Source organism: Orbicella faveolata, unplaced genomic scaffold (assembly GCF_042242905.1).
Source record: "Orbicella faveolata isolate gen_17 unplaced genomic scaffold, um_ofav_v1 contig_3, whole genome shotgun sequence".
Taxonomy (NCBI): domain Eukaryota; kingdom Metazoa; phylum Cnidaria; class Anthozoa; order Scleractinia; family Merulinidae; genus Orbicella; species Orbicella faveolata.
In genome coordinates, this window is record NW_028301558.1 from 23,204,784 (window position 1) to 23,228,758 (window position 23,975).

The window sequence follows — 23,975 nt, forward strand, 5'->3', positions numbered from 1 at the left end:
CAGGTTTTGATTAAACTGCTAACCTCGTTATATATGTATATGTGTAACCCGCCAATGTTTTCATGTTGTGTCAATTATAAACAGTTGAATACTGAATAGACGGAATATTACGCTTTATGTTTAAAGTTTTTTTCTGTTTCTCCAAGGCTATTAACAAGGAGCACTTCTAACTGGAAAAAAGAACAGGAACATTCCTATTATTTACTCGGCAATATAAACTTGGATTTTTCACTTCGAGATTTGTCAGTTTTGGTGAAAAAGTTGCTGGGAAATCTGTGTTTTACTATACGAGAAAAACTCAAACTTTAAAGTAAACAAAGTTGTTAACATATTTGCACCTGTTTGCCAGCTAATTTCAAAGATTACCGGCTTATATCGTGCCGTGAACATAAAAATAGTTCAACCTTGACAAATCATTTGTATTAAGCTTTTCACATCCTACGGAGAGTAACAAAAGAGCAAGCTAGCTTGAAACCTCGAGATACCTGTAAGAAAGAAAGAGGCATCTTGACGCGGACCAACAGGTAGGTTTGAATGAGAGTACCAAGCCATTCATGTTTAGAGAGTTCACTCTCAGATTTTTCATCATTCGTGAATGAAAAGGAGCTCAGAGTGCTAGCACTGAAGAGAGCATCCACAAAAAGAAAACGAAAGGAAGTCTGCACTGGGCAAAAGAGGAATGCACTTATTATTTCACCTATTGAAAATTTGCTGGAAATAAATCTTCTTTAGGCAAAGCAGCAGGATCCTAACTAGACCTAGAATGCATATCGCTTCCATTACTGCCCGCTCCACGATCTTTAATCTTTCAATTTTTTATTTCCATGACGAGCCAAATGGAGTGTGATGTCAATCCAGGTAGAAGGGTTTCGGCTCATGGCTCTACTTCTCGAGTCTGGGAAATGCTCTACTGTATTTTGTAATTTACCTCGCGTTGACACCTGTACAAGACTGAATGGAGCGGGAGTATCACAGCATCATCAATAGATGCATTTAACATAGAGGACAAGGTGAAATATCGTAGTGTCTATAGTTTATGTCTTCACCAAACAAAAGCAAATTTCTTTAGAAAAACAGTAACTCAGTATGTAAAGTACGAAGAAAATGGAGAAAAAAAGCACTTGCGTACACCTGTTGAGAAGAAGAAATTATGTTTCGTTTAGGGCTGAATGGGTTAAAACTGTCACTTGTAATATCATAGACATGGAGAATAGCATAGCATTGTCTCCAAATTATAACTATCCTTGTAGATCCACATTTAAGGAAATGGAATTGTTATACAAAGCTTATCATGTTCTTCTTTTCTATTTTTCTTATTTCTAAAGGCGGGGAGAAAAACAACGTCAGCGGAGAGGACTGAATAATCTAAAACATGTCATCCAGCTTTGTACCGCTCTACTTGTGCGTTATGCTGTTGAATTTTGATCTATGTCTTGGTGAGCACTTTCTCATATTTTCAAACACGAAAATGGCTAAAAGAGATGATTTACTTTCTCCATAAGAATAAGAATAAGAATAAGAATAAGAATAAGAATAAGAATAAGAATAAGAATAAGAATAAGAATAAGAATAAGAATAAGAATAAGAATAAGAATAAGAATAAGAATAAGAATAAGAATAAGAATAAGAATAAGAATAAGAATAAGAATAAGAATAAGAATAAGAATAAGAATAAGAATAAGAATAAGAATAAGAATAAGAATAAGAATAAGAATAAGAATAAGAATAAGAATAAGAATAAGAATAAGAATAAGAATAAGAATAAGAATAAGAATAAGAATAAGAATAAGAATAAGAATAAGAATAAGAATAAGAATAAGAATAAGAATAAGAATAAGAATAAGAATAAGAATAAGAATAAGAATAAGAATAAGAATAAGAATAAGAATAAGAATAAGAATAAGAATAAGAATAAGAATAAGAATAAGAATAAGAATCTTTATCGAGATTGCCATGCTTGATGAGCAACTCTATTTTTGATAAATCACGTCAAATCTTGATGTAAATATATCAAAGAAAAATGTGATATTCAACCTCGCGTCGTTGGCAAAGCTTTTATTTAAAACCCGAAACATTTTATACATTTATACATTTTTATACCTAAAAGAAAATGTTTTAGGTATAAAGTTAAGTTTTTTAGTTAGGCGAAGTTAAATAAAGAAAACTTTTCGTTTGTTTTTCTTATTTCCATAACAGGAACTCGTATAACAGTTTCATATGACATCAGTGGTAACAACGGAACAATAACAAGCCCGAACTTCCCATTATCTTATCCCAATTACATAAGAAGGCTTTGGAACATAACAGTGCCAAGTGGAAAGCAAGTAAAACTCCACTTTATCTCATTTCATCTGCACTCCTCCGTCATCTGCAAGTATGATTTTGTTCAAATCCGCGATGGCCATTTCCCGTCCAGCAAGGTCATCGTGCGAATGTGTGGTCATCAGAGAACAGAGAAGACTTTGTACTCTAGTGGCCGACACCTGCAGATATATTTTGAAACGGATGCTTCTGTTTCGTACCCGGGTTTTCGAGTTTCCTACAAAGCTGTTGGTAAGTAGTTTCAGTAGGTAAGTGATCGAGCATTGAATACGCAGGATTTTAGGAGGTAGAAGTGGGATAGTTATTTAGAGGACCGAGTTGTGGCACTATTCTGTAAAAGGATTATTCAGAAATGCATTCCGTGGAGTTACCTCCGCTCATATTTAGTTCTGAAAGCGCAATTGTATCGAAATGTTGACACAATTTCAGCAAGAGCGCGTCTGAAATTCGAAAACAAGAATAAGTCAGAATAGGAAGAACTTTATAGAACATGTAATTGCGCTCGAGGCCAGCAAAAAAAAATGAATGACTGACTAAATAAATGGCGAAATTAAGAAGTGAATAAATGAATGAATGAATAAATAAATAAATGGAGAAATTAAGAAGTAAATGGATGAATGAATGAATAAATGGAAAAATTCAGAAGTGAATGAATGAATGAATGAACGAACAAACGAATGAATGAATGAATGATTAAATGAATAAATGGAGAAATTAAGGACGTTCCCGCTAATTGTTTCTGCGCATCCTTACTGCGCACGCAAATTCACAACTCCGCGTCACGCATGAGCACGCAATGATAAACAATGAAGGGCAGGTGGCCATTGCCACAGCTTTTCCTCGATTTAACGGTCTCGGACGTTCGGTGACCCCTATCTATTTTTCTTTTTTTTTTGATGAATCATTTTCTCTACCCATTTTATACGCTTAGCGAAAAAATGGAGAAAATCTATCGATTAGAAATTTGATTTTTTTGCAAAATGCACCATCGAATTCCGTTCTTTTTAGCTCTTCGTTTATCTGTGCGGCAGTTTCAAATACCTCTTGAAGGCTTAAGCTTTGGGAAAACATTGGATCCATTCGGAGTTATTTACGCAACAGACCAACTGCTATAAAACATGACTAAGATCGTTTGCCTCCGTTGACTCACCTTCGTTATTTTTAACTATAAACCCCTGTAGACCATGGTTAATTACGTGCGCCAATTTTTCAAAATCAGGGCAGTTTTCCACACGCTTTATCTCGGAAACAAAGTCGGTGACCCCAGATTTGTTTTGCATTTCTGACACAAGTAACTCATTCGCTGACTGCAGTAAAAATTTAAAAAAGAATCTATCGACTGGAGGAAGGAAGGAAGGAATGGATGGATGAATGAATAAATGAACGAACTATTTTAGCAGTACTATCATATCAACATGGCCAGCATATCGATTAAGACACTCAATTTAATTAGCTAGCGTTTGTCTACAAACAAAAGTTGTTTAATTGTTTCTTTTACACGGTGTTTTTCTCAGAACTTAACCAGAGTTTTATTGAAGGAATAGATCAGGAAATGTCTAAGTGGTCGGGTAAGTTCATGATTTTTTTGTGTGAAGGAAAACAATGATATATTTTAACGACCATACAACAGAAAGCTCACACTATGAGTAATAATTTCCTAAGCACTTAAAATAACTGATGCCTATGTAATAAATAAATCATTGCAGTTTTCATTTGAATTCATAGAATTGAAGGGTGAGGCCAAAGAATGCAGATCTGTCAAAGTTGAAGATGGCGAAGATTTGTTTCTCAGAGTCAACTGCTCCAGTTTGAAGCTTTCTTCACTGCCTGCTTTGGACATCCCCAATATTGCTAAATTGTTGTAAGCACTATGACTAAATGGAAAAGAAACCACACTTTATACGGCCATACTAATGCTCTTGATCTGAGCACTCATTCTCAACTAACGGGAACAGTTGGTAGTTTTTTGGGTATAAAACTATTTTTTCTTTTCTTTAGGCAACACATGTCGCAGAATTTTATTTACTAACACGTGATTAATTGGTTTTGTCCCGTAAATTACGTTACTGTAACAGTACGTAATTTACACGGTTTTTTGTGCTTAAGGTGACTAAAAATGACATCAAAACTAGAACTGCTGTACTATTTCCTAAGTTCCTAACAGGCAATAATGTTTAACAACACCAAATTCCAACTTTCTGTAATTTGTAGGTAAATTTTAAGAGTAACACTAATGGTAACATAATTTACTGTCCAAATTATAAATCACCCTGATAGGTATATGCTTGAAATTGCAAATAATTCAAAGACGCCAAAACATAACCTCAAGGCAAACTATTGGATTACAATAAAATAGTGTTCGTCTGTCGGGCTATTTCCTACCATTTTAATAGTATCTATAACAAAATTCTTGATCGTGATTGGTTCTTCGCGCTTCTATTAGGTGTGTTATTACATGGGTGTCATGGTGGAATTGTACTCCACTCGGTCCAATTACTACTTTTTTCAAAGTATGGTTTTGTGTTTTTGCAATCTATTCCAAGTCAAGCATACAGATGTTCGTATTCTGGGATACTGTACTTGCCATACACCATGAGTTAACTTAAGATGTTTGTAGTATCTTTTTAGAGCAACTCTGGTTCTCGCAAATTGCAAGTTTTACCTACTTTGAGTCCTTTCGCTTATCGTTTCCATGAACACATCGGCTGCCCTTTAAATTACTGACATCATATACCAAATCTCAATCTACTCCCAATATATAGCAGGTGTAAAAACATTACTTTGTTTATTTTTCCTTTCAGAGACATGTACAATAACGAGCTAGGCAGTATTGGAAGTGCAAATTTTACTGGTCTTAGCAACCTTGTATCTTTGTAAGAATAAAATTTGGACTTCTAGTTCAATTTTGGGTCTGGTACGCTAGTTTAATAGTTGTTGTCAAATCTGACCCTGCTGGGGTCACAGTGTTGAATCACCGTTCAAAGGCTGGAAACAGATGAGTTGGTAAAAAGAAATAAATAAAATAAAATAATTTACGCTGCCTCCCCGACCACTTCGCACCACAGATAAGCAATCAGAGTTAAGCAAAAGGTTTGTTGATAGAACAGGATGATATAGGCATGTAGCCAAAAGAGCCTGCGAGTAACATTATATACTGGTGTAGTATGTGCTTATGTCCCCGTATCAGACGCTCACTGGTTTCTGAAAATGATTTTCTACACCTGAGCCATAGATCGTTTGAGCCTCATTTGAGTATTTAAAAGCTTCTCTTTTTCTCTTTTTTTTTCAGAAATCTTGCAAAAAACAAGATCGAAACTGTAGCAAATGAAAGTTTTTCGGCTCTGGTAAATCTGGAGTATCTGTAAGTTGACTATGCACACAAGCGCGTGCGTGTAAGGACCAGACTCGTAGACACGTGTTACCAATGCACTTAAAGGAGATAACGTTTTCAAATGATTGGGAAAATATTAGTCCCGAAATAATACGATGGCAGGAAAAATGCTGTAAAAACTGTAAAGCCCTTTTTTGGCAACTACGGATCGGAAACGACGCTAGAAAAATAAGCATTATTATTGTTATTATTGTTATAAGTCTGATTAGTTAAAGCGGTTTTCAATTGAGTGTTGTAAAACCAAAACCAAACCAATTAATTGCCAATTAGACGACTCGCCCAATCTCAAACTTAAACCAAAACCAAAGTAATTGCCTGATTACTTTGACACTCAATTGAAAACCGCGCAATTGGTTTGGTGTATAGTGATATATTATATAAGAAGAATAATGCAAAGTTGTAGAAGACGTAAAAATACAAGAATTAATTGATTCCATATATGATTGATTAAAACTTTGCTTTTTTAATTTTCCAGCCGACTTTAAACATCAACCCCGTTTAGCAAATGGGATTTTTGCAAATCTAGTGAATCTGACCGAACTGTAAGTTAAAGACATCTCTTTGACACTGGATTGCGCATGTTAAGAAACTCTTTAAGGTTACCGTATACCTTAAAAGGTGTCTCGCGTCCAAGCGATGTGGCGCGTCCGGTTTAAACTGTAGATACCTAAACCCACATATCAAATTAAAGCTAATAGAGCTGGCTATCAGACTATACTAAAACGTTTGAAATAAAATTTATTGTCAAATTTTTTTATGTCCTCTAAATTCGAGTGTCCAAATCGCACCTCTAAAGGTATATGGTAACCTTACTTGTTTGTTCAAACAATCGTCAAATGTCAGTTTCAGATTCATTTAATTCATTGCCTTATCAGAGTGAATCGACCCTCGAGAAATTGAAAGTTATTTATCAACTTGAAGTTGGTAAGTAGCAAGTTAGTGAGGTCGTTCGTCAGAGCGGAAGAATGAGTGTTTACAAAGTGGAGCAAGGAGTTACAATATTGGAGAAGGCATAACAACAAAAAACATAAATAAATTAGTTAAATGAAAAATGTTCATTGATCCCATGTGAACCCGTTCAAGGTACCGAATCGACAGAAAAATTCATATTCTGCAAGTTATGCAGTAGATCACATTGGAGAATGTGAAATCGAAACCACCGGGCCAAATCAGAAGAAATATGTCACTTTTTCATAGATCGTGGCTATCCTGATTCCTTTTTTTTAATCCAATTTTATTTACAGGACGAACACTTACACTACTTACAGCACTGATATTATACGTACATTTACACTTCCACGGTACTTGCTACTTACACTACTTGTACTTACACTATGTATACATGCACTAGTTACAATACATAAATTACAATACAATCACACTAATTAAATTACGGTTGGCTTACGTACAATGCTCTTTTTGTTATAGATAAATTGCATTAACATATAAGTTACATACAAGCTACATTTTATTTTCTACAACGCACTTAATTATGCTAGACTGCTCCCTTGCTTTTTAATTACTACCAACGAAAAAACACTAAAAATCACTCACAATACTGCTGATTAAACATACGCAATTACATGATTAAAAAAAGGAGGAAAAACAAACAAACAAACAAACAAACAAGAATAGACAAAGTTGAAAAAAAAAACAAAAAAACAAAAAAAACGCGGGATTGGATTGCGCTCAACAAATCAGCCAACAAGACAGCCCTTCAATGATGCACGAACTAGAGTTAACCGACTGCCATAAAACACAATGCGCTACATTTGTGATACGGGAAAACGCTAGGAGATCGTTTCCGCGAGCATTAACAGACGTAAAACAAAGACAAAGACTTCTCTGACCTTGTCTCCCTGGTCAATCTGGTCATCCTGATATCTCTCTCCATCAAGGCAATAGTGAAACTTGTAAACATTTGCAACATAGATTTGTCTTTCACCGCGGTACTTTAGCTCCGCATGGGATCAGTGATTTTTTCGGTTTAACTAATTTATCCGTGCGCTCTCTGTTGCCATGCTTCCTTCAATAGCGTTATCCCATGCTTCACTATATCAACGACCCACAATCCCCCTCTCCTTTGCTCTGATGAAGGGCTAACGCTTGATCAATTGCTCAAGGGTTTCACTGGCCCGCTTACTCGGCCGAACAGTTTGATCGGAAAAAAATGCCTATGTTCAGTGATTGAATCCTTGATAGTTCGTCACTTTTTTTTTTTACCACAGTGATATGTCCAAAAACCTTATAAGACACATCCACAGAGAAACTTTTATTGGACCGAACCATCTTCTTGAACTGTAAGTAAATGGGGCTACAACCATCCTTTGGGGTTCTCAAGATAATATTGGAAATAAATTACTTGTTGATCTTAAATTTTCTCACGTAAACCCAACTTGAGGAAAGAGGTTGCCTCGTTTAGCCGACCAAAAAGCGATGATGTTCTGTGGCTTACAAGAGTTTTCAAGTTCTTTCAGTAATTATTTACATTTTTGTTGCAATTATTGAGCCCATAACAATATATTCTTTAACACACTGTGCAGATGAAATCATCCGCAGAGCGACTTTGCAGGTTTCTTCTTGAAGAAAGTTTCGTTATACATTTCCGGAGTTAATATCACTCAATCATTAACAGGGTCCAGTTGTTCAAAACTGGAAATGAGTTGTTTCCTTCCTTCGACCGGGTCAAAAGTAGATTTCAGCTCGTTAGACATCCGAGTCATGGCTATTCCTGCTTAAGGCATATACTATTCAGCTCGGAAAAACTAGACACATCTATGATGGTGTAACTAAATAAGTCGCTACAAAAAAAAGTGTCAACTTAAAATTTAGATCTAGCTTATCAATGTAATTTTGTTTTACTCTTAACTGCTTCATCTGCAATCAAAATATTTAGAGAAGAGTTACTGAAAAAGGTTGTTAACTTTTAGTCGTAAATTAGCGTTTACCGGTTTTAGGACCAACCGACTGTCCTGTGTGTAATGAAATAACGGAGATTCACTAAGGAAGTGCGGGATATATTTGTGTTAATGTATAACCAAACCCAGCTTGATTTGCTGTCTTTCTTTGTGGTTTTTAATATATGATATTTTTTTAAAATTTCCTATTCAGAAACTTGGCTGAGAATTTCATTGAAACCCTTGACAGTGACATTTTTAAGGGACATTATACACTGATAAATCTGTAAGTTGAGGACAATAAGTTTGAAGCTAGAGAGTCGTCCGTGGTTCCACCAAATCTGTAGTATTTTGACTTGTAGTCTGGCACCTGAACATTCTTCAGCTTGTTTGTGACGTCACGCCTAACCTGGTAGTCTGCGCCTGCTTGACACAGAAAACTGTATGTTAATTCGACTGTGTCTTGCTAAAATACGAACCTTGGCTCAACCAAACTCTCCTAAGATGTCGCCGAGGAGTACCAAAAGGTACTATCAGGTATTAAAAAGTCTTCACCTTTCTTCTAATGATGAACTGATCTTAATCAACTTTACTCCAATGTGGTATAGATCGTTTTCACGTGACGTCATCACTTTCTAAGATCCAAAACTAAAGAGCCACCAAAGTTTTTATCCTCATCAGGCATAAGAGGCGGTATATTTATATCTGTTTACAATTTTATGGCTCAATAACGTGCTTCGTTTGGAATCCAGAGCATTTTGAATTTCAGGTTTATGGAGGTTCGTGACACAAGGCTACGATCGAGTTCGTCAAAAAATATATACTTATCTCATGATTTTGAGCCGTTTTAGAAGTTAGAGCATTAGGAAAAGTGCTTCTGTAAATGCTTGTTTGATCAGTACTGATAATCAGTCGCCTAGATAGCCAAAGTAAGTTCCAGATGTTTACACTATTTTCCGGCCACCATATTGGTGTACCACGGAGGTACACCAACATGGCGTTTTCATACTGGACTCTGTAAATATCTGCGAAACATTTCGACGAATATCTGAAGTTTGGGGAAACGCACAGGCCTAAAACTTGGAGAAGTGTCTTATTTAGTTATCTTCTATAACATCATAATTTCAGAGCTTTTTCCAATGGATGGCTTTCGATTTATTTTTTTATTGCGTGACAGTGAAAACGATCTATAAATAGTACCTGCGATATTTAGTTGAAACTCGCGAAATTTCCGGGATTACAAGCCCGTTAAAAAAGATTTTGAAGTCTGTTTTGAAGGTGAAGGTTTCGAAATTAATTTTTTATAGTCCTCTGTTCGGCATCAGTAGGCAAATTTTATGCGGGCGGAAACTAATAACACGCGCAGAAGTAGACACGGCCTTATCACTCTAAGCCTTTTTTGATTTATTTTCGATTTTTGCAAAATACCTTAAACCCATAAACTTCATATAGCAGTGATGCTGACAGCTTTTTAAACACCACAAAACGATCCTAACGTCTTGGTAGCATTAAGCTGTGACGGAGAGCGCTTTATAACTACGACAGTTTTGAATGTCTGATTGAAGAGAGCAAGTGGCAAATGCTTCTTCTTAAATGACGAATTTCTCGAGGCTCTCAAGCGAAAGCACTCGACGCTTCAACTTGTGGCAGAATCTCTTGTATACTTATCCAATCAGGGCATTGCATGCTGGTCAAAATGTGTCCGAAATGTCCGTGACTGGTGGCATTTGTATCAGGCCCAGTTTTTTTTTCCCGTGCTACTTCGCAGGTTGAATATAAGAAACACGGCGTGGTCACACAGACGAACACTAAAGGGTTGTCACGGCGTGATGCCGTGACGGTCACGCTCATCTTTGATTTCCTGGACTGTTCAGAGAAGATGACAAAATATGATATCTTAAAAACTTACCCGTAGATATCAAAAACAGAATGTTTAATTAATAAATAGAGAAGTGCGATAAAAGTGATAAACGAGATAAATCATGATAGTCCTCATATGTTTGTTTTCTTTTTAGAATTTTGAGGGAAAACAGATTATCGAAAATCGAAGAAAAATCGTTTCAGGACCAATTTTGGCTTTTCTTTTTGTAAGAAGAATGCTGTTTTGTGCTTTTTGATTAGATTAATTTCATTATCACATTGTTGGCAACAGAAATATTCACTTCGTAATTGCTTTTATTTCTGTTCAGAAGTCTGGCAGGGAATGAGTTACAGTACATTGCGCCAAGCTTTCCATACATTTGTATTTGGCTTTGGTTTTTGTAAGTAAACATCCCAGTTTATTGTATTTATAATTTTTTCATGTTTTCTTAGTCATTTTTTATTCATTCGTCTCTTATCACTTTCTACCCCCGAGGTTTCAGTTAGGAGAAAACAAGCTGTCAGTCAGCTTCACGACTGACTAACGGCGTTGGTTATGACTTTCATCGAAGAGACAGTTAGTTCATTTTTGGTCTGTTGATTGGTTAACAGTAAGATTTAGACTCTGAGACCTACTGGGAAGGATGGTTGTCCTGTTGTTAAAGGGTTTGATAGCACACTATATTCGTAGTCTCTCTTTAAAAATTGTCAGAATTGCTGTCAATACCTTACAATCTTGTTACTGATACACGCTTGCTTCCAATGTATGACACAATATGTTATGTTATCTCACTTATTTTATTACAGGGATTTGTCGCACAACCATTTAGCTCAAATTCCCTCTGAGCTTTTATCACGGACGCCTCGTCTTTTCAAATTGTAAGGGAACATTAGTTTCTTCACCGTACGGAACACAACATCATAACAAAGTCCGCAACAACAGTAGATCAGTTTCAGTAGGACAGGATGTTTTACCTGAAATAAATAGATATACTTGAAATGTATAGCTGGCAAAAATATCCAGTCCTTACAAAACATAAAATGCCTTGTCATAACAGAGTTTTAATCAACTTATACATTGCGTCTTGTTTCTTAAGAAAATTAGGACATAACCGAATCTCTGAAGTGCCTTCTGGAGCATTCATTCATCTTAAAGACCTTGGATTCCTGTACGTATGATCACGATGTGTGTAACTGTAAGAGTAACCTACAGTAGGCAGGTACATACCTCTATTAATGGAGACCTGTTTTCTAGTGATGGGTGCGAGGACTGAAGTCGTTTGTCCGTTTCTAAAGCTGATGTCTGCATTATTGTTTGAGTTGAGCAGAAGGAGTTCCTCAGTAGACTTTGACCTGAAGTATCTCTCGAAATGTCAGAATTAGAGTGATTGAATATGAGACAATAAAGTCTCTCCATTTACTGTATGGTAAGCTATCTCGCCATGTATCAGTCGCCTTCAAAATCGCCATCGATTCGTGAATAGAAGTAAAAGATTATACTTCTGTTCTTATGATTTGTTGTGCCAAATAGCAAGCCTTTTCTTTAGACTCGATCAAAAACTGTAAGCATTACATATTATAGATTAAAGAAATCGTTGCAGTCATAATTACTATTCAATAAAATAACATCTAAACTGAGCAAACTGTAATAATGAAGTGACGGTGAACCTAATCTCTATCTGAAAATTTAACGACTAACTTTTAGGGACTTGTCCAAAAACAAGATTGAAATTCTTCGGCCAGCCGCGTTCACGGGCCTCCAACGACTTGTTATTCTGTGAGTTATACGCCATTACTTCTTAATTAAAGAAAACAACACCTCCAGGGTCAATATTAAAACTGATTTTAATAGGTCCGTGATTTAAACTCCAGTCAGTACTCCAAACGGCCCCAAGTTTTGATTCCGTGGCAAAACTCTGTTGATGACTGATGATTCAAATCTCAACAGTTGAAAGTTGGAAGACCTCGGATGATCTTCGGTCATTGATAGGGTGATCCTCGAGTACTCAGCTTGTGATAATGGCATGAGTTGAAATTGCCCACCGTGTTATAATCGACCACTGTTTCATTCTGTCAAGCTGAACAGGCAACGTGAAAAGACATACATACAGAGTAGATGTGTTTGGCTGTAATTAATATTCTGATCTTGCGTAATTGTAGCTGCGCTCAGGGTTGAAACTTCCCTTAGCTGTCAGAGAATGATTTAACGCCTGTAAATATGAAAACAAACTTTTTTTAATTTATTGGTGATCAAATGATTAATTAATTATTGAATTTCGTTATCTCAAATATCGTGATTTGTCAGCTTCTCTGTCAGTTTGCCGGCCACTGACAAAACACGATATTTTGATCAACCTCGCCCAATAATTGTTAATTAGTATGACCAGTACTCAGCCATCAGCTAGCCCATACAGACCTTCAAGTAAGATGACAAATGATTTATTTTCTCAGGTTACTTCAAAACAATCAATTTTCATCGTTGCCTAATGGAACTTTCACGAACATGACCTATCTGAAATATCTGTAGGTATTTTATGGATCAAGATATTCTTGAACACTGGGCAATTTCAGGATATTTTCCGCAGGATAACATTATACGAAGCTCAGTGTATTTATAGTTAGTGCTCTATAAAACCCTTTCTTTCTAGTTCTTCGTTATTCATGTTCTCTTTCCTAAAAGATCTTTCGAAAGAAAAATATGTCAACCCAACAGAAGCATAACTCGTCGATTAAGACAAGAACTAACTTGATCTTTCTGATGTCTGTACTTTGTGTAAACAATTCAGGCGAAATGATTCTACTAAACCATTTATATTTTGCAACGAGCTAAAATGAGCCGTGTACATTAATTACCGACTTACTCGGTAATGCACTGAAAAACTTAACCGACCCAAAACGGGAAACAAAGGTAAAACTAAATTGAAACTGCTAAAGAACGGGATGACCTGTCGTGATAGCGTCTTGAGTACTGTCGCTTTTTTCGTATTGCACAACATTGTAACCTTCACCCGACTAACTTTTGTCAATATCTTTCTCCCAGTGACCTTTCGAGGAATCGCATTGCTGTCATTCAACGTCATCACTTCGACAACCTTAACGATTTATCCTTCTTGTGAGTAGATTTCAACCATTGATGATTTTGTCTTAGCAGCCCAGAAACAACGACCCTCGAGGATCCGTGTCACCCAAATACAGTGTAACTGCTCGAACCGGGCCGCTTGAAGAAGGTGATCGTTTTCATTAACGAACTAAGGACGTTGGAGAGTACAGACAATAGTTCTGAATATTGTAGACCTCTCAGGAATATTTGTCATAATTAGATTGGTTCGTTTCGATCCTGAACTTATAGCATCTTTAAACGGGTTTCGGGTTATCTGTCACAAGACGAATTTTGAGGCTAAATATTTGAGAAAATTGATAATTATGATAATCAAAACCAGGCACGGGATCTGTAGAGTATATAAAGTATAAAAGAATCATTGGCCCGTTTACAAAAGAGATCGCCACCGTTGGTCCTACAAGTATCCGTGTTTCGACGATACAAACTCTTACGAATTACTATTTTACCGAATTCTACAACGACTCAACAAAAACTGAGCACTAACACGAGCGATTAGAATATTAATTTACATTAAAAATTAGGCTATCTTCGCTCCTAATGAGGAGCATAGGGCGTCAACCCTGGACCTCCACCTGACTTTATTTTTGTTTTGAATATTAATTAACAGCGGCGAAAATTTAAGTAAGCATTCAAATCAAGATAGTTCATAGTCGGCAGTCTTTTGTTCTGCCGTCCCAACGGACGGCATAAGCGTTAATGAACATTCGTGGGAAGAATCCGGTTCAAGTACTTTTACATTACATCTGGAAATTTAATGCAGCTCTGAACCGCCTTCAGAGGACATTTTTAGACCTAACGAAGAGTTGTTAGTTGTTATTCTGAAAAAAAAAAAAAAAAAAAAAAACGCTGATAAAAAATAAGGGCCACAGAGTTCGTTTTTGAGTTATTAGAGAGCCATAGAACCATAACCGAACCATAGACGGCAACCAGAATTCATGTTTCTTTTTTATTTGGCCCTCTTTTATCCCCGGCAATGGGTTGAAAAGCTCTCATTTAAGCAAACCTAAATTTAAAACGTATGTCCTTGAGCTTCCCTATCAGCAGCCGTTGTGACTACAACTACGGGTGATTTTAATATTATTCCCTTATGTCAAAAAAGTGACCTAAAAGTGTTCACCAATAACTGGGTATTTACTTGATCCGTTATTTTAGATGCAGCAGATAAAAAGTGCTACCAATAACTCATCAAAGCACGAGTTACAGAAAGCACAGGAAATCTACACTGAAATATTAAGCTTAGCTTACGTCTAAACTTTGGAAAAAAAGGGTTAAAGTTATTAAGGCATTTAGACAAAGGTCTAAGGTCTGTAGTATTCATAAGTAGTGAGCACAGAGTAATTTAAACAGGTCCCCGTAATTTTGTGTTCAGTGACAAACAACGTAATGGAGTGTGTAAAATGGTAGACCATATTCTCGCTTTGCTAGATGTTAATGCCCGCCTGGTTATCTCTTTTTAATCTTAAGGAACCTAGCATACAATCCTTTGCGGGAAGTAGAAGAAAAAGCTTTCTTTACAACACCAAATCTGAAGTATCTGTAAGTAACGAGATGCTGACTGATAAGAGTGGCTTACACAAAGACCACATTACTATGCTGCGTAAATATAATAGAAGCATAGTAACGGCTCAACTTGTGTTGGTCTGATCAGCTTCGTGATTGAGAAAGCGAAATGTTGAAAAGACTGTGAAATCGAGTGGTTCCTGTGTGGAAACTGTTCACTCGCCTCAATACAGTATACTCTTGCCTCGCTCAATTAACCACAGAAGGTGTATCCCCGGCTGAAACTAGAGAGAAAAGTATGGAAAAATTCCCTGCTATTACAGAATTTCGAACACCTTATGTGATCCCAAACTAATGTTTATAATTGTTCTTCTCTCGTTACAAGCGATTATGAGCACGTATCAAAAGTTTATGAGGTTAGCTTTCATAAGTATCACCTCACTAAGCAACTTCAAGACTTAAATATCTTAAATACAGTCGACTTTCGTAATTGGACAATGTGCACTAATAGAGGGATGACGTACTAAATAGCAAATTTATTTTGTAATCTTGGAATGTTTACTAGTTCGTACACTATATGATTACTATATGATTATGTGTCAAAGTAAATGTGTACTCTAATACTATAAATTAAAAGGGTTCTCGCTTTAACGGGAGTCGACTGTCTTTAAATTAACGGTCTTGAATGTGATACTTATGAAAGCTGACCTCATAAACTTTTGATATGTACTCATTACCGCTTGAGTGTTACCATTACTAGGTAATTTAATCGAAAATTCTTCTAGTATTTTGAAACAAGGTATCGAAAACAGCACCTGCGTATTTGCCTCATGCAATCAAGTGGAAATCGAATATCTTGCATGGGAATTCGAATTAGTACCAGTGTGCACTATTGGAGTTTAAGCAAGGAACGTTTGTCACTGCTTATCAATGAATGCGCTTGAAGATGCTTTTTTTTAACTTGACAGGAATCTAATGTTCAACTCTTTAGACGTGCTATACCCTTATCATCTCTCAGGATCACGTAACCTGGTGGTAGAAATGTAAGCAGCAGTGGATATTTAGTAAAAACCATAGATGCTTGTTAATTGATTGTTCTTCGTTTATTGTTACAATATCTCTTATCAAAATCACACTAACTCGTGTAAATGGTAATGTATTAAACAGCTATTACTTTTGGGGGTCGAGTATGGATCGCCGAAATAGTACTTCGTTAAAAAGATGCGTGAAAATTTTAGGATTTCCTTTAGCATGCTTTAACGAGATTAGAAAAGTATTTTTCTGTTTATTTAAGATTTCATAACACTAGCACTTTAACAAAGCAAGGAATTTCGTTGCTACTTATTCCAAACGTCTGCACGCATAGATATAATCGAAAAATCAGCCACTTGCCTACCTTTAAGTCAAAGTAAAGAACGCATGATCTAAGAATGTTCACCATCCTTTGTAAAAACTTGTCGAGAAACATCTACGAATCAATTCTTCTGCCACTGTGTCGGGTGGGGAAGGAAAGAACTTGTAAATTCAAGACGTATCAGGGGGAGATGAAGATGTGGCAGGTTGCTTCCATTTTCGTTCTTGCTTCCATTATTTTAAATAAACTACAACCTGGTAGAGGAATTGAAAAAGCATGGTACAGCATGGTAATATCCTTATCTCCATACCAGGTATCCTGCCAAGGAAGTTCTTGATTATCAACTAGAACCTAACTACATTAATCTTGATGACACGCTCACATCATCATCATCTGGTTACAAATGCACCAACTATGGAAATGGGAGTGACACGTGTCGGCCTTGTCCTCTCGGAACATTCAGCGGTTTAAAGGAGGACTGCACCGCATGTCCTGCAGGTAACCTTCTCTTCATCGGTGTTTTCATGTCCGACAGCGGGTAACGGGTACACGGTCAATCGAAGTACCGGTATGCAGGAGCACTGTACTGCAGGTGTCCTTCAGTCTATTGACGTATTCTAACCTGACGGCGACTTGCTAGTGCGCAATCCAAAAGTCAACCTACATGTATAGCGGAATAGGGCTGCACCGTATGTCCTCCAGGTAACCTCCTGTCTATAGACGTATTCTTTCCAACAGCTATAGTTAGCAAAAAGTCGATAGATCAACCTGAATTTGAATGCATTGCATGCCCTTCTGGTGGCTCCCTCTCCTGTGACGTACTGTTGCATAAAAGAAAACGTTACGTTTTTGCAAATACAAATGGGTAATCCGAAAACGCAATAAGACCTCTAAAATGCCGTGAAGTGGCTCTCTACAATACAGAACAAGTACTAATCAAGCAACTACCAAATGCTTAAAAATTGGTAAAAAAAGGAAAGGAATTAAATGGTTGTCACTGGCTAAAAATATGGTTATCGGACGTTTCGGCCACTACTGTTGCCTTCTTCAGCAAAAGATGGAAAATGCAAATGTTAAACGGCGTCCTGCTAGAACATGTAATAGATGTGTGATAAAACTAAATGAGCAATAGTCTCTAGAGTATTCTTAATGAGTGTAAAAATTCTTAATGCCATTGTACACGTTCGGTAGCGCTATGTGTTCGTTTATAGCGTTCCTGTCTCGCACGGAATGCCAAGCTTCAAGAATTAGTCTTTGTTTCCATACTGATGATCTGTCGACAATTTCAACGTTCTCCAAATCTATTTGGTGACCGTTGAGCATATGGTGTTTGGCCAATAAAGAGTTTTTGTCCAATGTTGCTATAGCCTTTGCGTGTTCTTTCATACGTGTTTTTAACGCGCGTGATGACTGACCAACATAAACACAGTCACAATCTTTACATTTGATCTTGTAAACAATGCCTCTGGAAGCCTCTTTCTCGATCTTGTCTTTAGGTTTTTTGAGTATGTTCGAGATGGTACGAATAGGTTTATGGGCGACCTTGATATTGAAACCTCGAAGAACGTTTGCGACTCTTTCGGAAAAACCTTTGGCGTAGGGGAGGATGACAAAACCACGATGGTCGGTATCATTCGTTTCTTGTTGTCTACTCAGTTGGCGGCCATTGTGAATGAAATTTGCAGGGTAGTTATTAGTGGCAAGGGCTTTCGTTACTCGTTTAATTTCCCGTGAAACTTCCTCCTTCGTGGAAGGGATGTTCCTTGCGCGATCCATGAGAGTGCGCACGACCGAGTGTTTATGCTGAGGATGGTGGTGTGATTTGAAATCAAGGTAACGGTCGGTGTTAGTAGCTTTCCTCTAAACAGACACAGCGATCGAGCCATCTTCTTGTCTGGTTGTTTTTGTGTCGAGAAAGGCAATGGAACCTTCTGATTCTATCTCGATTGTAAATTTAATGTGAGGGTTGATGGAATTGAGATGTGAGTGGAATTCATCTACGTGCTCTCTTTTAACACATACGTGGCTGTCATCTACGTATCTAAACCACCATTTAGGAGGGTTAGGGGTCGATGAGACTGTGTTTATGTCAGTCATCACGCGCGTTAAAAACACGTATGAAAGAACACGCAAAGGCTATAGCAACATTGGACAAAAACTCTTTATTGGCCAAACACCATATGCTCAACGGTCACCAAATAGATTTGGAGAACGTTGAAATTGTCGATCATCAGTATGGAAACAAAGACTAATTCTTGAAGCTTGGCATTCCGTGCGGGACAGGAACGCTATAAACGAACACATAGCGCTACCGAACGTGTACAATGGCATTAAGAATTTTTACACTCATTAAGAATACTCTAGAGACTATTGCTCATTTAGTTTTATCACACATCTATTACATATTCTAGCAGGACGCCGTTTAACATTTGTATTTTCCATCTTTTGCTGAAGAAGGCAACAGTAGTGGCCGAAACGTCCGATAACCATATTTTTAGCCAGTGACAACCATTTAATTCCTTTCCTTTTTTACCAATTTTTAACATGCCTGGCTACACACCGAACATTTTTTTTTTTTACCAAATGCTTGTTACCTTTTCGTCTTCAAATAATTCCTTTATCGAGTAGGGTTAGAGTTAGGGTAACCCTAACAACAACAGCTTCCAATTTTCTCGATAGAAATATTATTACAGTCGTGGTATATTTAAATTCAAGACAGGTTGCTCAAATAAGGTAACTGCTGTAATCATTTGTTTTGTAAAGCGAAAGGCAGGTGAATCTCCACTGCGAAACTCGGCAAAACAATTAGTGCATACATCGCGTTTAAACCAGATAAAGTTACAAATGGTCATATAGATTGCTCTCACAAAAGGGTTTCTCTTTTGCGGATACCTGATTTAGCCAAGCTAAGGACAAGACTTCGAAGCTGATATAAGTTTAAAAAGTTCATTTGTGTTAAGGATATTGGATTTTAAAGATATTGAGGAGGTAGCGTGGCCAAGTGATTAGGGCGCCGGACTTGAAATCCAGGCTGGTCTCGGCTGCGGGTTCAAGTCGCGCTCTGACCACTAAGCTGGAGTTGTTTCTCAGTAGACCCTAGTTTAACTCCTCGGCCACGCTTGTAAATAGCCAACTGGTCTGCCTCCTGCCATTTGGGATTTTTAACCATGTTATGTTCGTTTGCATTACTTGTTCATCATTTGGTTTCCGGCATTGGCCCTGAAAACCCTCGTTGGGTAAGTGGTCAATTAAGATATTTATATTTTATTCATTTTATTGCTGGAATAGGCCAGTCATTGTTTTAAACCAAACCGGCTGAACGATTTGACACTTGTTTTCCGGCAGGCGGTTTCTATCAAGATGAGTTTGCCTACACTGGAAGACTATTCCATGGCATGGGGTGTAAAATTTGTCCGTTAGGTCATTATGTACCCCCTCACGCTGCCCCAGGAAGAGCCATCACAGAGTGTATTTTATGTCCTCAAGGTTGGTACAAGGCGGTATAAAATTTAAGGCAGGTTTGTTGGCAAGGCCTATCAATTACGATGATTGTTCATATCCAGATTACCGAGAAACCTTACAAATATTCAGACTGTCAACCAAATGAATATGACAGCCACTATGGCAACGGCTGCCAATACGTTTTTGAATTATCAGTCAACTGAAAATTAATGTCCACCCTAATAAACGGATAAAAGCACTTCATGGCCACTTTTAGTTTCTTGGCATCAAGTTGTATTAAAGTTAAAAGAGAAAATATCATTGTTATAAAATAATATTAATAAAGAGCTGATACCAGGATCCATGCGTCACTTTCAGGTACCGAAAATATCCAATTTGCGGGATTCAAAGGGTGCAAGTGTCTCCCGAACTTTTATCGATTGGATCGATTTGGCCCGTGTACACGATGTCCTTTTCAAGGACTCGCCTGCCAAAACGAATCAGTGCGACTGCAACCAGGTTTCTTCTGGAAATGGGCAACAAACGAAAGTCTTTCGAAATATGAAGAATTTTCTGAAGATCTTTCAATCACTGATAACTCATACAAACAGCTTAGATTTCAAGGAGTAATCCCACAAGTCTACAAATGCCCAGCCTCTGACGCCTGTCTCGGAGATATGAAGTCGAGTTGTTCCCATGGTTATGATGGTCCCTTATGCGCAGTGTGCAGTAAAGGCCATTACCAACTGTTGAACCGTTGTCGAAAATGTCCCAGGATGCTTTGGTTTGTTTTACAAGTGAGCGGGATCGTCATTATCATTGCTATTCTCGCGGTGAGCATCTTTCTGGGCAAAAGAAGAAAATACGCTTCCAATAGGACGGTAACTGACTTGATCCTAGCAAGACTTAAGATTGTTATTGGGTTTTACCAAGTCACTTCTGGTACATTGAACACATTTTCGTACGTTGAATGGCCGAGTGCATTATTAACAGTTGTGTATTATGCCAATATGGTTCAACTAAACCTGTTGGAGATTTTTCCTTTGCAGTGCTTCGTTGACAATTTAACCATAAACGTATATACCAAGTTATTGCTGGTTGTAGGGTCAAACACTGCAATTGTTTTTCTAGCAGCGTTCATTTACCAAATAAGGAAACTGATGCTTATCCACGGTAAAAAGCTAGCCAATGCTGAGCTGGCTGAGTCTCTTTCCTCCGACAAAACGCAAATCTATCGCGTCGTTTGCCTGCTGATTTTTGTGACATACCCCTGGACGTGCACCACCATCTTCAATCTTCTCTCGCCAACGTGTCAGCGGATTTGCTCCACCGCCGACTCGTGCCAGTACTTCTTGCGCGCCGACTTTTCAGTCCAGTGCTTCACTAAAAAGTACAACAGATATGTGATAGCGGTCTATCTCTTACTCCTTCTCGTTGTTGCTATACCAGTTATAGTTTTGCTTTTGCTGTGGAAATATCACCACAGAAAAGTTTATGAGGAAGCGGAAGCCCAAGTTTGCAAGGGTCGAGAAATATCCAACGGCCTGAGCTTTCTCTATGAAAACTACGCACCGCAGTGCTGGTTCTGGGAAATCATCGAGTTAGTGAGAAAAGTGTGGGTGACCTCAACGCTCTTTCTGATGGGAGCAAACACACGAAGTCATCTTGGCGCAGCTGCCATTATATCCGGGATCTACTCCATTTTGGTGGCGTATTACAAACCAATCAGTGACACGTTTGAACACTGGCTGCAGCTGGTGTCACTTATCGCCAACTTTGTCACTATGAACGTTGGAATGCTGTTGAAAATACCAACAGAAGAGGATTCATCAAGTACCTTTGGCGACAGGGAATCTGACTTTGTTTCCGTCATCCTGGTGGCTGTAAATGTCACCATTATTGCGCTAATGATGGGTAGGTCGTCACATTAAATACTGCTAATTAAATCTTGACGGTTCCACTTGTGTTATTTTCTGTCTAACAAAAAGATTCCTTGTTGTCGTGCGTCTGTTCAGTAATAGATCACAGATGATGTCAAAATGTGGTAAGAACAATTACTGAACAGATGCACGGCAGCATGAAATCTATGTTTTATCTTATGTTTTATATAATAAACACATAAAAGCACTTTAATGACGCCATCAATGCGTCTCCCTCCATCAGATTATAAGCAAGAGCCAATCAAAATGTGAGAATAATATGACTGACAATTTGATTATATAATCCCGATCGTATGATAAAAATATGTTGTCTCCGATTAGTTAGAGAGTACGGTACACGAACTAGATTAACTAATCAAAGCGCAGCGAAATCAAAACTAAAACAAGGAGACAATTTCTAAGTCTTGTTAAAACCACTTTGAGAGAACTGATAACCAATGTATGAATGTATATGAATGAATTAAAATTCGAAATCCAATGCAATCAATTCTCGCTATATCAACATCTTCAAGATGGATCGAAATGTGTTTATTTGCTTAATAGTCTTAAATAGCCGACCTCGATTAGAGGTTTGTATGTTACAAACTCGAGGGCCTCTCATGGATTTTATCATTGAGGGAGCAAGGGATACCTTGACTATCCATAGAAACTTATAGCGAACTCCTTAAAATGACAAGAGAATTTATCAAAAGTGAACAATTAATTTATTAATATATGATGAATGTTTATGGTGTTAAGCGGAACATGTAGCTCTCCCTTTCCCGGGGATCCTCTAAATCCCTCCTTCCCTCTTGAATCATTTCCTATTCATCAACAATGGAAGATTGAACGCTAAAGGTGTCGGTGGAGGATTTCATGACTGCCCATGAACTGTATTTTCGTCGAAGCAATTAAACGAGAGGAGGAAAATCCCGGGAAATAAAGCTTGTTAGTAATTTAATCACTTTTTCTTTCCCAGTGCATTACATATACACCTTCATCACTGCAATTAAGAGTGTAAGAAGCAAGCCTCAGTGTGGAGCCGAGTGTTGCGTGACATTCACGATGATAATGGTCGGAGCGGGAGAGGATGCTACAGATATAGACAGCGGAGGAATTCAAAACTCGACAAGGTCTCAAACTGTTACTTAAAACACCTCTTGGATTTACAGAGGATTTCATTCTTGTATCATGGACAACCAATTATTTGCTGCCCTCTTTAGAAGCCTTTCAGAAAAAAGAGAAAAAATAATAAGGAAACTATGTTAACTGGATTTTAAAATCTAATTTAGGTTTAAAACATAGGATTTACTTTAGTTAAATGTTGCTTAAATGTACCAAGGTAGATTGAATAATCAAGGGGCGGATCTCAGTGTCCCTATTATGGAGGTGGAGATGACAAGAATTCTCGTTTCTCTGAGCTTGGACAAAGTAAGCTCTTTGTAATGTACAGGTATCCGTATTATACAGTAGAGTTGTCCGTAAGGATTGGAGGGCCTTGACTGCAATACATTTGACCTGTTTCGAGTCCGATCTGTCAGTGGATTGTTCTAGATAACAACCCAACAACTGCAACATTACTTTCTCGTCATCAGCATCAATAAGGAAAACGTGAATAGCTTTCCGAGAAATTTACAGTCGCAATTCAAAACTGAACATGCCACTCCCTCCAAGATCACAACAAACTCCTCACGGAGTACCCAGCGATCAATCATGCAGTAGCCTCGTAGCGTATCGGAAATTTATCAATCCAGTAATAAGCTTCTGAAAGTATCTATAGTCGGATTTTTTCACTGCGCAGACATGGTGGAAACTTATCCCCTAGTTTTCGCAATAGGAGCACCGGAAAAGAACAACCAAAAAGAAAGGTAGTGATTCTTCAAAATACGAATTAACTACTACAAAAGGGCACCGGACAATATATATGGAGCTATGTAAAACGAACAATCACAGCGTTACTACGTCTTCTTCTATATGCGTGTGTTGGCCTGTCACTTGTACCTAGGCCCTCCCTGAGGGAAACTACATCCGGGCTCCCCAGATCATGTTGTTGTTGTAACACGAAGTCCTCGTGGTCAAGCTCAGGAATAAAGACTGTGTTCATTGAACTCTCGATATTGTTTGAGTCGTCTGTACCGCCCGACATGGTGTCAGAAGTAGGATCGATCCG

The 23,975-nt window shown here is 37.7% G+C and overlaps 1 protein-coding gene across 1 annotated transcript; it reads left to right on the forward strand.

Annotated features, from left to right (window-relative positions):
• The first annotated feature begins 530 nt into the window (after positions 1–530).
• On the forward strand, positions 531–23,913 carry LOC110040684 (uncharacterized). The gene is made up of 22 exons (XM_089297399.1): positions 531–1,436; positions 2,197–2,553; positions 3,837–3,890; positions 4,048–4,183; positions 5,124–5,195; positions 5,612–5,683; positions 6,958–7,036; positions 7,916–8,013; positions 8,825–8,896; positions 10,626–10,697; positions 10,800–10,871; positions 11,278–11,349; positions 11,568–11,639; positions 12,176–12,247; positions 12,922–12,993; positions 13,511–13,582; positions 15,056–15,127; positions 16,060–16,134; positions 16,759–16,943; positions 19,791–19,931; positions 20,265–21,800; positions 22,785–23,913. The coding sequence occupies exons 1-22, from the start codon at positions 1,373–1,375 to the stop codon at positions 22,955–22,957; spliced, it is 3,690 nt and encodes a 1,229-aa protein (XP_089153525.1). The 5' UTR covers positions 531–1,372; the 3' UTR covers positions 22,958–23,913.
• The last annotated feature ends 62 nt before the right edge of the window (positions 23,914–23,975 follow it).

Bases quoted from the DNA above. Each gene is read 5' to 3' on its own strand.
- LOC110040684 (XM_089297399.1), top strand. From the start codon at position 1,373: ATGTCATCCAGCTTTGTACCGCTCTACTTGTGCGTTATGCTGTTGAAT. The intron at 4,184-5,123 runs GTAAGCACTATG...TTTTCCTTTCAG, and splicing joins CCCAATATTGCTAAATTGTT to AGACATGTACAATAACGAGC. The intron at 12,248-12,921 runs GTGAGTTATACG...TTATTTTCTCAG, and splicing joins CTCCAACGACTTGTTATTCT to GTTACTTCAAAACAATCAAT.